This window comes from Physeter macrocephalus, chromosome 3, assembly GCF_002837175.3.
Source record: "Physeter macrocephalus isolate SW-GA chromosome 3, ASM283717v5, whole genome shotgun sequence".
Taxonomy (NCBI): Eukaryota; Metazoa; Chordata; class Mammalia; order Artiodactyla; family Physeteridae; genus Physeter; species Physeter macrocephalus.
The window spans coordinates 18,574,849-18,584,963 of record NC_041216.1 but is presented as its reverse complement, the minus strand read 5'-3'; the positions used below and the strand labels follow the sequence as shown (position 1 = coordinate 18,584,963).

The window sequence follows — 10,115 nt, the reverse complement described above, 5'->3', positions numbered from 1 at the left end:
CGAGAGGCCTGCAGAAACCCGGGGGGAAGAAGGGGTCGCTTTCTTTTGTCAGGAAACCAGCCCAAACTTGTGACTGTTGGGGGGCTTTCCTTCCCGCAGAGGATGTGGATGAGATTAACCTGTGACATTAAGAGTTAGACTCCATTGTTACAGCAAGAAGAGAGCTAGGTGTTTGGCTATTAGAAAGTAGGATTAATTCTTGTGAAGAAATGGCTCCTGGAGGACCCCAGGCCCTTTGGGCTCAGTGCTTGGGGTCAGGGTTGGACCGTTCTCTTTTCCTTCTACAGGATGGTGGCTGATCCTGACAATCCTTTGGTGTTGGACATCCTGACGGGCTCTTCCACCTCCTACTCTTTCTTCCCCGATAAACCCATCACCCAGGTGAGGGGCCTTCGCAGCCTTGAGGCCTCCTGCTCCTGGGCCTGGTAGCAGAGCACTTTTTGTTTGAAAACGAGAAGCAAGCAGGAGAGCACCCTTCTCTGAGGCAGTGAAATGAGAAGTTGGTGGGAGGGGGACGAGGGCCGCAACAGCGGGGTAGGGGCGTGGGTCTCAGCTTCTGCCCTCAGCTGGGGCCCAGGTTGTCCCGAGGCCCCGCTGCTGGTCCCCCGCCCTGGCTCTCCTGGCTGACGGCCTCGTGTCGTTCCCAGTACCCCCATGCCGTGGGGAAGAACACCCTCCTCATCGCGGGTCTGCAGGCCAGGAACAACGCCCGGGTCATCTTCAGCGGCTCCCTCGACTTCTTCAGCGACGCCTTCTTCAACTCGGCAGTGCAGAAGGCCGCGCCCGGCTCCCAGAGGTAGATGCAGAGAGGGCTTAGGGGTGTGGTCCGGGCGGGAGGTCTGCGTGGATGGGGAGGAAGGAGGCTTTTAGCTAAAAGTGTCAGAGGCTACGTATCTTCAGGTGCTTTAAAATTATTTGAAGACTTCATATTGTTGGTGTTGGCAGTCCAGACTTTTCAGGGTAGTGACGGCTTATCTGGAGATGTTTCGATAATTATGTACTTATTGTGCAGGTGACACCCAAAGCAACACCTCACACCTATCCTTCTTTCCTGTGTTCCTGTTCACCAGCATCCCTAGACGTGTATGGCCTCTAGGCAGAAATTGGCTGTGTGTGGTTTATCTTGGTGGATAGTGATTGGTTTACCGGGCACCACTGGAAGCTGGTTCCAGTGCTCCAGTCTCTCCTGTTTCCCCTCTGCAGGTATTCCCAGACAGGCAACTATGAGCTAGCTGTGGCCCTTTCCCGCTGGGTGTTCAAGGAGGAGGGTGTCCTACGTGTGGGGCCTGTGTCCCATCACCGGGTGGGCGAGACAGCCCCACCCAACGCCTACACTGTCACTGACCTAGTGGTAAGAGCTCCTTGGAGCGGGAGGGCCCCCGGGTTTTGGCCAAGTTGATTCCGTTCAAAAGCACTTACTGAACATTTCTGTGTTGGGCCTGAGGGGCCTAAACAGGGCTGAATAAGTTCATCTTCACTGTAAGAAAGTCAGTTGAGGTGCGGAGAGCCTGCCTAGTAAACCCATATCCTAACAGGCGGCCTTCTTTGGAGGAGGTGTGCTTTTGCTGTGCGAATGCAGAGGTGGGAGGGGCTCTGCTGATTCACTCTGCTAGGAGCGGAATTCACAAGAGAAACCACATTTGAGTTGGGTCTTGAGGATGAATCCGTCAGGACGAGAAGTAGGGAAAGGCGAGAGCAGTGAATGTGGAAGCAGGGATGCCCAGGAGTGCCCGGTGCTTTCGGGAAGGGCAGCGTTTGGGTGCAGGCTTCCACGGGCTTGTAAAGGGGTGCAGGTACGAGTCGGGGGGTGAGCCGGCTGGGGGGCGTCCTCCATCACTGTCCAGGGGCGGTGGGTGGGGGCTTGCCCGGGTTTTCAGAACCCCTGCGGGTTCCTGCCAGACTCACGGTGGGGATTCAGTGCAGCTGAGGGCTGGGGCGTCCCGCCAGTCTCCGGCCACCCCGGCTAACCGGCCTCTCGCCTCAGGAGTACAGCATCGTGATTGAGCAGCTCTCAGACGGCAAATGGGTCCCCTTTGATGGTGATGACATTCAGCTGGAGTTTGTCCGCATCGATCCTTTTGTGAGGACCTTCTTGAAGAGGAAAGGTGAGTGCAAGTCTTGCAAGAGAAAACTCTGGGAAGCCGTCCCTGCCTCGGGCCGGCTCTCGTGTGGCCGACAGACGCCGTGGGAAGCCCCTCCTGGTTACGTGTCTCGGCTCTTCCCCAGCTGGCAAGTACAGCGTCCAGTTCAAGTTGCCTGACGTGTATGGCGTGTTCCAGTTCAAAGTGGATTACAACCGGCTAGGCTACACGCACCTGTACTCCTCCACTCAGGTAAGCCGGCTCGCAGCCCCGTCCCCAGCCAGCGCTTGCCCCGCCTGGGCCTCCGCGTGGCCAGGGCCTGCCACCTCTGTCGTGTCGCAGGTGTCGGTGCGGCCCCTGCAGCACACGCAGTATGAGCGCTTCATCCCCTCGGCCTACCCCTACTACGCCAGCGCCTTCTCCATGATGGTGGGGCTCTTCATCTTCAGCGTCGTCTTCTTACACATGAAGGAGAAGGAGAAGTCTGACTGAGGGGCCGGTGCCCCGGACTCCTTACAACAGACAGGGAGGGTTTTCATAAGATTGCTTTTTCTCCCCTTTATGGTGGGTTTTTGGGGGGTTTTGTTTTTTTAAGCCACAGACAGTGGCACAGCTTACCTCAGCGGGAGATGGAACACTGAGTACCAAGGGATGGGGGGTTAGGGAATAATTTCTAAGTTTTTCCACCTTGAGTGCTAAGTGTGTTTTTCACATGTGAAGTCAACTCTCATTTCTAAAATAAAGAGAAACATCGCCCTCAAACTTCATCTGGCCCCCGTTGTGCTTTGCTGATGGTTTGGGTGCTGCTGAGAAATGACTGGATGCAAAACAGTAAGTAAGTGGCCTTTTTTAGTTTTGCTGAAGACTGGAAATGACAGAGCTTCTAAACGTCAGGGGATAAAATAAGGATAATAAAGGCCAGTGGGGAAATCAGTGAAATGGGAAATCTAGGAAGTCAACAGTGCGTGACTTTGTAACAGAATTCCAGACCTGCTTGGTTGAAAAGAACCTTAAATCATGTTCACCTTGCTTTGGGCAACAGCTGTGTTCCTAAAAAGCATGTGTAAAGTTGTATATAAGATCCCTCCCCCATCATTGATCGTTTCTTGTCTTTGTGGTGTAAGAATCACTCTTAAAGTCAAGTATGCAGTTCCAGGCACATACATGTTCTGCAGTTGTAAATATGCATTTAATTCTTCACAATTCCTGTAAGAAACGCTAGTCAGAAGGGGAAAATCAGCAAGTTTTAAACACTGCACTGTTAATTCCCATTTCATCAGTCATGTTAGCTCTGCTAGACTCAATTCAGTAGCTGGACGAGGTCCGTGGCGATGCTTCCTCCAGAGCACCCTCAGAGCTGTGCCAGGACACGTGACTGAAGTGCAGAGGCTCCCGCGTCTCAGGCCTCACTTCAGCGTTTTTCACTCTGATACCTGCACACCCTGACCTGTGCGAACATTTGCCTCAGCGCAGGTAACACACAGACTCTAACGTGGAACGCAGGTCTAACCCGCCTCAGCTTGGCCTCACCTGCTCGGTCACTAACTTTTCAGAGGTCTGTGAAGACAGGACACGAGCTTAAGGTGGGACTTTTTGGTCAGCAGCTTACACCCGAGTAGCCCCTCGCCTGGTACAGCAGGCCCATTCCTTTGGATTCGTACGCAGAGAGCTAGTCACATTTTTAGCGCTGATACACGGAGGGGCCTAGTGATTTGCCAGCGTTTCTTTTTAGAGTTAGTTAGGCCCTCTGAAATCGTCTAGACGAGGGGTTGGCAAACTTGGCCTGTGGTTCAGTCTGGCCTGCTGCCTGTTTTTTGTAGGCCTGCAAGCTAAGAACAGTTTTTACGTTTAAGTCGTTGAAAACAATTGAGACTATTTAGTGACACATGAAATCCAAATCTCAGTGTCCCTAAATGAAGTTTTATTGGGAAGCCGCCACAGTGACTTGTTTACATATTTAAGGCTGCCTTCGCACTGCGATGGCAGAGTTGAGTAGCTGCAACAGCCTGAGTACTGCCCCTCTACAGACAAAGTTTGCTGACCTCTATCTAGACCAGTTTCTTCATTTTAGAGGTAAGAGAACTTCAGTCCACACAGGTTATATGATGCATCAAAATCACACTGCTTGAGCGAGTTAGTAGCTAGACCGTGAACTCAAGCTGTTCCTTCCGCTTGCCAAACCCGAGGCCTTCTCTCTGGCTGACTGGCCCGCCCTGCACCATTTTTTCTCCTGACCGACTCCCACACCCCTCACCTAGGAGCCCCTCCCTCAGCATTCACAGACCATCACAACACAGATACCGGAAGTTCTTTTAGTAATTCATTCACCAGCTACATCAGCTGTCATGGGGCCGCCCTCCACGAGCAGAGGAGGAGCGCAGCCTGACTCAGCGCTTCATACTCCAGGTTGGCCAGAAATAACATCTTCATTTTTGTTTCCACACAGTTCTCTGCAAGCCTATTGGCCAGCAGAGTGGCGGCTGATTGCTGGAGGAGCCAGCCAATCATCTTGTCTGGTTTCAGGTCCTTCAGGGTTAGAGTATGTCCACCCCAGAGGCTTAAATGAAGCACGTTAGCAGCTACTCGGGCAGATGGCCTCTGTAACGGGAAGGGAAGCTGACGCTTAGAACACCTGTGACAAAGTCTTCCCCCACAGCCTGCTTTGTTAATGCATCCTCGTTGCAGGGTCTTCCCTTCTCTATGGCCCCGAGCAAATTCTTCTCCACCCTTCTCTCTCCTACAATGCCCTGCACTCACCTGACACACACTCCCGGCTTTTCCATGGGTACAAATTGGTGGGGGGCGGGGGGCAGTGTGCATTGCTGGAAGAGCCTCCCCACCCTGGAAGGCCCAGGAGCCGTGTCTGGGGTGAGGGGAGTTGTCACGACTTAATGACGGGCAGCAGCGAGCAACTACCGTGACAGCCAGCCGCACACGGTGAGGGGTAAGTGGTAGGACAGGAGTTTGAGCCCTGGTCTGTCCAGGCTGTTGCCACTAAACATGCCACCTCACCCGGACCTGCCACTCCAATCCAGGTTTCACATATGTTAACCTTTGTAGTAATTTCACAATGCCCAGATCTCTTAGGAGATGTCATCACATCTGTCTGATTAGATCTCAGCTGATTCTTTAAGCTACATCTTCATTAAACGTTTCTTAAAACTGCATCTCTTTCCCTCTGAGTAACTTTTAAAACCAAGAGGAGTTGAACTGCTGGAATCCTGACTAATTGGGTGGCCAGCTCCCATACTCCTATCTATACGCAAGTCTATTTTGTATTCTCCTATACTTGGTCTTTTCCTTTGTAAGACAGAGGAGCCGCCTATCACTCTAGTGCTTGCCCAACCCTGACCCTTACTCTGGAACATAAACCGAGGTTTCCATCCACACAATCCCTGTAAACCTGGGGATGGCCTCACCTTGCTGGCGTCTCGCTGGAGCAGCGACCTCACCAGCTGTCTCGCCTCCAGAGGCACCGACTCGGGCAGCGCAGGCAGCTGAGCTTCTTGGTAACTGCGGCTTTCAAGGTGGGCCCTGCCCCGGCCGTAAAAGGGATTGGGGAGCCCGCAGATTTCGTACGCGAGCGCTCCCACTGCCCAGGCGTCAGCCTTGCTGTAGTCGATCACTGCCCGGGGGCCAGGGCAGGCTGTGGACACCTGCTCAGAAAGCAACCGGTGAGCAGTCATGCTGCTGGTACTTCTAAACCATTCATGCTCCTGCACGGCACCCGATTCACAGACTAATCTCAACTCTGTCCCGGGGAACCCAGAATCTGAGTGAACTGTAGCTCAGATGCAGGAGAATCTGCTCAGCTCTGCTTTGGGCTGACAAAACTCACATCTCCTGGAACATCAGACAGATCCAGATTTAAGCAAAGAGGCAGGGAAGGGACTTCTGATACATTGTGGGTCAGAGAAGATGAAAGTGTTGAGTAAACAGTGAGGAAACCTGGTGGGAGAGGCTCTGCTGATGGCGCCTGACACACGCAGCAGGACTCACCTCAGGGGCCATCAGGCAGCCGTTTCCACCACGGTCCACATACCAACTGGTGAAAGGCAATTGCAGGCCGACGCGCTCATCAGCCAGGCAGCAGCCGAAGTCTGTGATCACCAACCAGGGGCAGCCGTCTGCAGACGGACAGGCAGAGGTGAGTGTCCGAGTCTCTCCCCACCAATCCCCCCGCCCCGAGGTCCTATGTTTCCACTAAAGCCACCCTCTGGATGTGGGTACCAGGGGCTCACAGGGACTCCGTGTTGACCCAGGAGCACAGGCCAGCAAGGCCCGGACAGCCGCCCACTCGCCGGAGAGCTGAGTGGGGCCAGCCACACAAGTACAGATGTGCCTCTAGGAAATCAAGGTCCCCAAGCAAAGAACGGGATAAAATTTGGCTCAATCTAAATAATCTAGTAATTGGAGCTCTCCCAAGATCGAAGGAGCAGCTCTTGTTTTACTCATCAGGTGGTGCCGGCTCAAATGACCGCCAAGAGTCTTTGAACTTGAAACATCAAATCCAAACCTAAAAATTAGGTGCGTTATGAATTAGTTATTTGTAAAAGGATTCATACAGACTTCCTTTAAAAAGCCAGTTCCTCTAGAATTGCATATTTAATTATCTTAAATCTTCTAGTTCAAAATTGACCAGCGGTGTGACTCTCTTTTACAGGATCCCCAGGCAAATGGCCATCCAGCTTCACTTGAGTGCTTCCAATGACGGGGAGCTCACTGCCAGGGGCAGCTGGGCTGACATTCAAGCAGTGCTCACTGTTTGAAAATTCTTTCTTATATTAAGCTAAAGTCTACCTCTCTTTCACTTTATTCAAGAAAATGTCCACCACTGAGGTTTCTGTTCTGTAAGCAGACAACTGAAAGGAACCTGGGAACCATTAACCACCACTCCACGGGTCCTACACAGAGAACAAAAACCTCCATCTTGAAGGAGGGAGTGCTCATCTCTTGTGTACAGAGCTAAGACACAACAACTTAGAACATAAAAATCAGAAAAGACCCAAAGGCTCCTAAATGTCCCCAGACCTAAAGTCCAGTGTGCCCTGGACCGCCTGGAGGTGCAGCGGGGCACCTACCTGCGTCCAGCTCCACGAGGACGTTGTCGGATTTCAGGTCTCTGTGTGCGACGCCCTGCTGCACCAGGTGAGCCACCCCTTCCAGGAGCTGCAGAGTCATCACGGTGGCCAGGCGGGGGCTCGGGCTGTTCCCACGAAGGTACTGGCGCAGGGTACAGGAGTAGCTGGCAGAGAGGGCGACAGGGCCTCGGCTACTGTGCACCAAGTATCCCGAGCACCTTATTTCCTATTAGAGTGATGGCCTTTCCTCTTTTTTTTAATTTTATTTATTTATCTTTTATTTATTTTTGGCTGTGCTGGATCTTCGTTGCTGCACACGGGCTTTCTCTAGTTGCAGCGAGCGGGGGCTACTCTTCATTGCGGTGTGTGGGCTTCTCATTGTGGTGGTCTCTCTTGCTGCGGAGCACAGGCTCTAGGCGCGCGGGCTTCAGTAGTTGTGGCTCGCAGGCTCTAGAGCGTAGGCTCGCTAGTTGTGGCTCGCGGGCTCTAGAGCGCAGGCTCAGCAGCTGTGGCACACGGGCTTAGTTGCTCCGTGGCACGTGGGATCTTCCCGGACCAGGGTTCGAACCCGTGTCCCCTGCACTGGCAGGCGGACTCTTAACCACTGCGCCACCAGGGGAGCCCCTCCTCTTCTTCCTGAACTTTTTGATTTCTTTTTTCCCCAAGTATCCTTTCTGTTCCCACCCACCATCTTGAAATTAGGAAGTAAGAGCTGGGGCCTTACATATTAAAAGTAACAGTACAGATGCTTGTTTCCTTAAAAACCCATATGGCAATGCCAGGGGTGCAGGGACGGAGGAAGGAGAACAGTTTATGTTAAGAAACCAGGTGAGGTGAGCATAGAGGGGGCAACAGCCAAAGGTACTAACAGCACTAGGGGAAAAGTATGTTCTGACTCAACATGTGTTCCTGTTTTCATGAAAAGTTGTCCTAAAGGGAAACCGCTCCACAGGGCAGATATACGCCCTCAGCCTGGCCTCCCAGAGGGCGGGGACCCCTTTTCCCTGCAACCCCGGGTTCCAGGCATGCCGCTCACTACAGGTCCTGCCACACCCCTGCCACTTACTTCTTCATGACAAGGAAGAGTGTCCGCCCGTGGCCCAGGCCTTCGGGGTGAAGGCGCGGGGGCAGCACGTCAGGGTAGTCGAGCAGGGCCCCTGGCAGCAGTGGCACAGACGACGTGAAGGCGCGGAAGACGCGGATGACGTTGGGGTGTGCGGCCAGCTGCTTGGGACGCCCCTTGGATCTTCTTTTTCAGCCAGGTGGGACAAACAGGAGGCCAGTAGCAGATATGACACTTGGAAATACAACCGTCTAAGGCCACATTCAATACTGACATGCATTTATGTGCCCAGTTCCTCGAATCAACTCTGCCCCAGGTGCAGAGCCTGGCTTTGGAAGGAAAACCCACAATGACTCATTGCACTCAGTGACTCCACCAGTCCGTCCACTGTCCATCCATCCCAGGTGGCAGAACCAGTGTAGGAGACCCTGGAATCAGACTGCCTGGGATTGAATCCCACCCCTGCCACTCCGAGTCCTTGGCCAAGGTGCTAACTTCTCTGGGCTCAGTCTAAGGTGGTAACATACCTCATGAAGTTGTTAATGCTTGTAAAGGACCTAGAATCTCCTCGATTCCAAGTTCTAGCATAACACTTGGCATGGAGTATGAGCCCAATAAACCTTTGAGTGAATGGATACACATGCAGTTCATAGTAGAGATGTCACCTGCTGCCATGCCCACACCTACTGCTCAGACACAATGGCCACGTTCGGGATTGCATGACCAGGGCTGCAAAACCACCTGCTGTGTACCAGCCCTGCCCCTGGCTCAGAGCTGCTGGGACTAAGGGTGAGCACCTACCCCAAGGGCAACAAGCCTACAGTCTGAGGCCCAGTGGCTGGCAGGAAAAGGGGAGGGTCTCTCTTTGTGGAGCGAGTGAAGAAACGTGGCAGTAACTGGGCAGTCAGCAATGGAGCTGAGGGTGAAAGGATGCTGTTACAGAGCAGGACCCTACGGGGCCTTCCCCCGTATCCTCTGCTTTAGCTCCTCTCCGAAGTACCTGGATAACAGTATCTGATGCACATTCCTGAGCTGTTTTACAGATGTGACAACCCCCCACCAAATGGAAGATGCGAACTACTTGATGACCACGGGCTCATGGCCCCCAGACGTACTGGCGCCTAAGGACTGATAATGTTAACCCCTGTGACACCACCCTGTCACCTCACCATCAGCCAGTCAGAGAACTGTGCACGAGCCAATCACATAGCCTGAGACCCCCTCCCCTCACCTGGCCTTTAAAGACGTTTTGCTGAAACCCTTGGGGGAGTTCGGGGGTTTTTTGGGCATGAGCCATCCTTCTCCTTGCATGGCCCTGCAATAAATCTTTCTCTGCTCCAAAATCCGATGTTTCAGTATTCTTTGCCCTCACTGTGCTTTGGGCACATGAACTTGAGGCCTGAGGGAAGCCAGAGGTGTAGCCATGGGTAGGAAATAAGGATGCTGGGTGGCAGAGGAGGAGGATGGAGCAGAAGCCCAGAGACATCAAGACAACACAGAGAGTTTGACATATGCCCTGTCTTCAGAGCTGCCTCAGTTCCGAGCTTTGAAGCCGGTCCACCACGTGGCCTTGTACAGCTCCTCTGGACTCCACCCAAATGGGCCCCTGTCCTAGGCGATCAAAGGAATCAAAGCATTGTTCCTAGCTTGGGGCCATTAGGGCCAGTGGGAGAATCACGATCACAGCACAAGGCTGTCAGTGCCACAGTGGGAAAGCGCTGCCTGGTTGTCACGAGAGCCCAGAGGAAGCGTGTGGATGTGCTGGGGAGGGGTGTGTGTGTGTGTGTGTGTGTGTGTGTGTGTGTGTGTGTGTGTGTGGAACTGGAGCAGGACCGGAGTGAGTGTGGTGTGTGTGTGTGTGTGTGTGTGTGTGTGTGTGTGTGTGTGTGT

The 10,115-nt window shown here is 53.2% G+C and overlaps 2 protein-coding genes across 3 annotated transcripts in view; one reads left to right on the top strand and one right to left on the bottom strand.

Annotated features, from left to right (window-relative positions):
• The first annotated feature begins 264 nt into the window (after positions 1-264).
• On the top strand, positions 265-2,848 carry DDOST (dolichyl-diphosphooligosaccharide--protein glycosyltransferase non-catalytic subunit). The gene is made up of 6 exons (XM_028487778.2): positions 265-381; positions 648-796; positions 1,204-1,351; positions 1,985-2,105; positions 2,227-2,333; positions 2,424-2,848. Exons 1-6 carry the CDS (start codon positions 289-291, stop codon positions 2,571-2,573), a joined length of 768 nt encoding a protein of 255 aa, XP_028343579.1. The 5' UTR covers positions 265-288; the 3' UTR covers positions 2,574-2,848.
• Positions 2,849-3,248: 400 nt separating this feature from the next.
• The window catches only part of PINK1 (PTEN induced kinase 1), a 27,028-nt gene continuing 20,161 nt past the window's right edge, over positions 3,249-10,115 (bottom strand). The window contains exons 4-8 of one of the 2 annotated variants that reach the window (XM_028487777.2): positions 8,229-8,408; positions 7,163-7,326; positions 6,081-6,208; positions 5,501-5,737; positions 3,249-4,679 (exon numbers count right to left, since the gene is read on the bottom strand). In XM_028487777.2, the coding sequence (XP_028343578.1) occupies positions 4,425-4,679; positions 5,501-5,737; positions 6,081-6,208; positions 7,163-7,326; positions 8,229-8,408 (964 nt within the window). In that variant the 3' untranslated portion in view covers positions 3,249-4,424. Of the gene's footprint in view, positions 4,680-5,500; positions 5,738-6,080; positions 6,209-7,162; positions 7,327-8,228; positions 8,412-10,115 lie in introns of both variants that reach the window. The other variant, XM_024125397.3, reaches the window with a different exon arrangement.

Excerpts from the sequence above, each read along its gene's own strand:
- DDOST (XM_028487778.2), top strand. The coding sequence starts at position 289 with ATGGTGGCTGATCCTGACAATCCTTTGGTGTTGGACATCCTGACGGGC. Across the intron at positions 382-647 it reads CCGATAAACCCATCACCCAG|TACCCCCATGCCGTGGGGAA; the intron begins GTGAGGGGCCTT and ends TGTCGTTCCCAG. Across the intron at positions 797-1,203 it reads GCCGCGCCCGGCTCCCAGAG|GTATTCCCAGACAGGCAACT; the intron begins GTAGATGCAGAG and ends TCCCCTCTGCAG.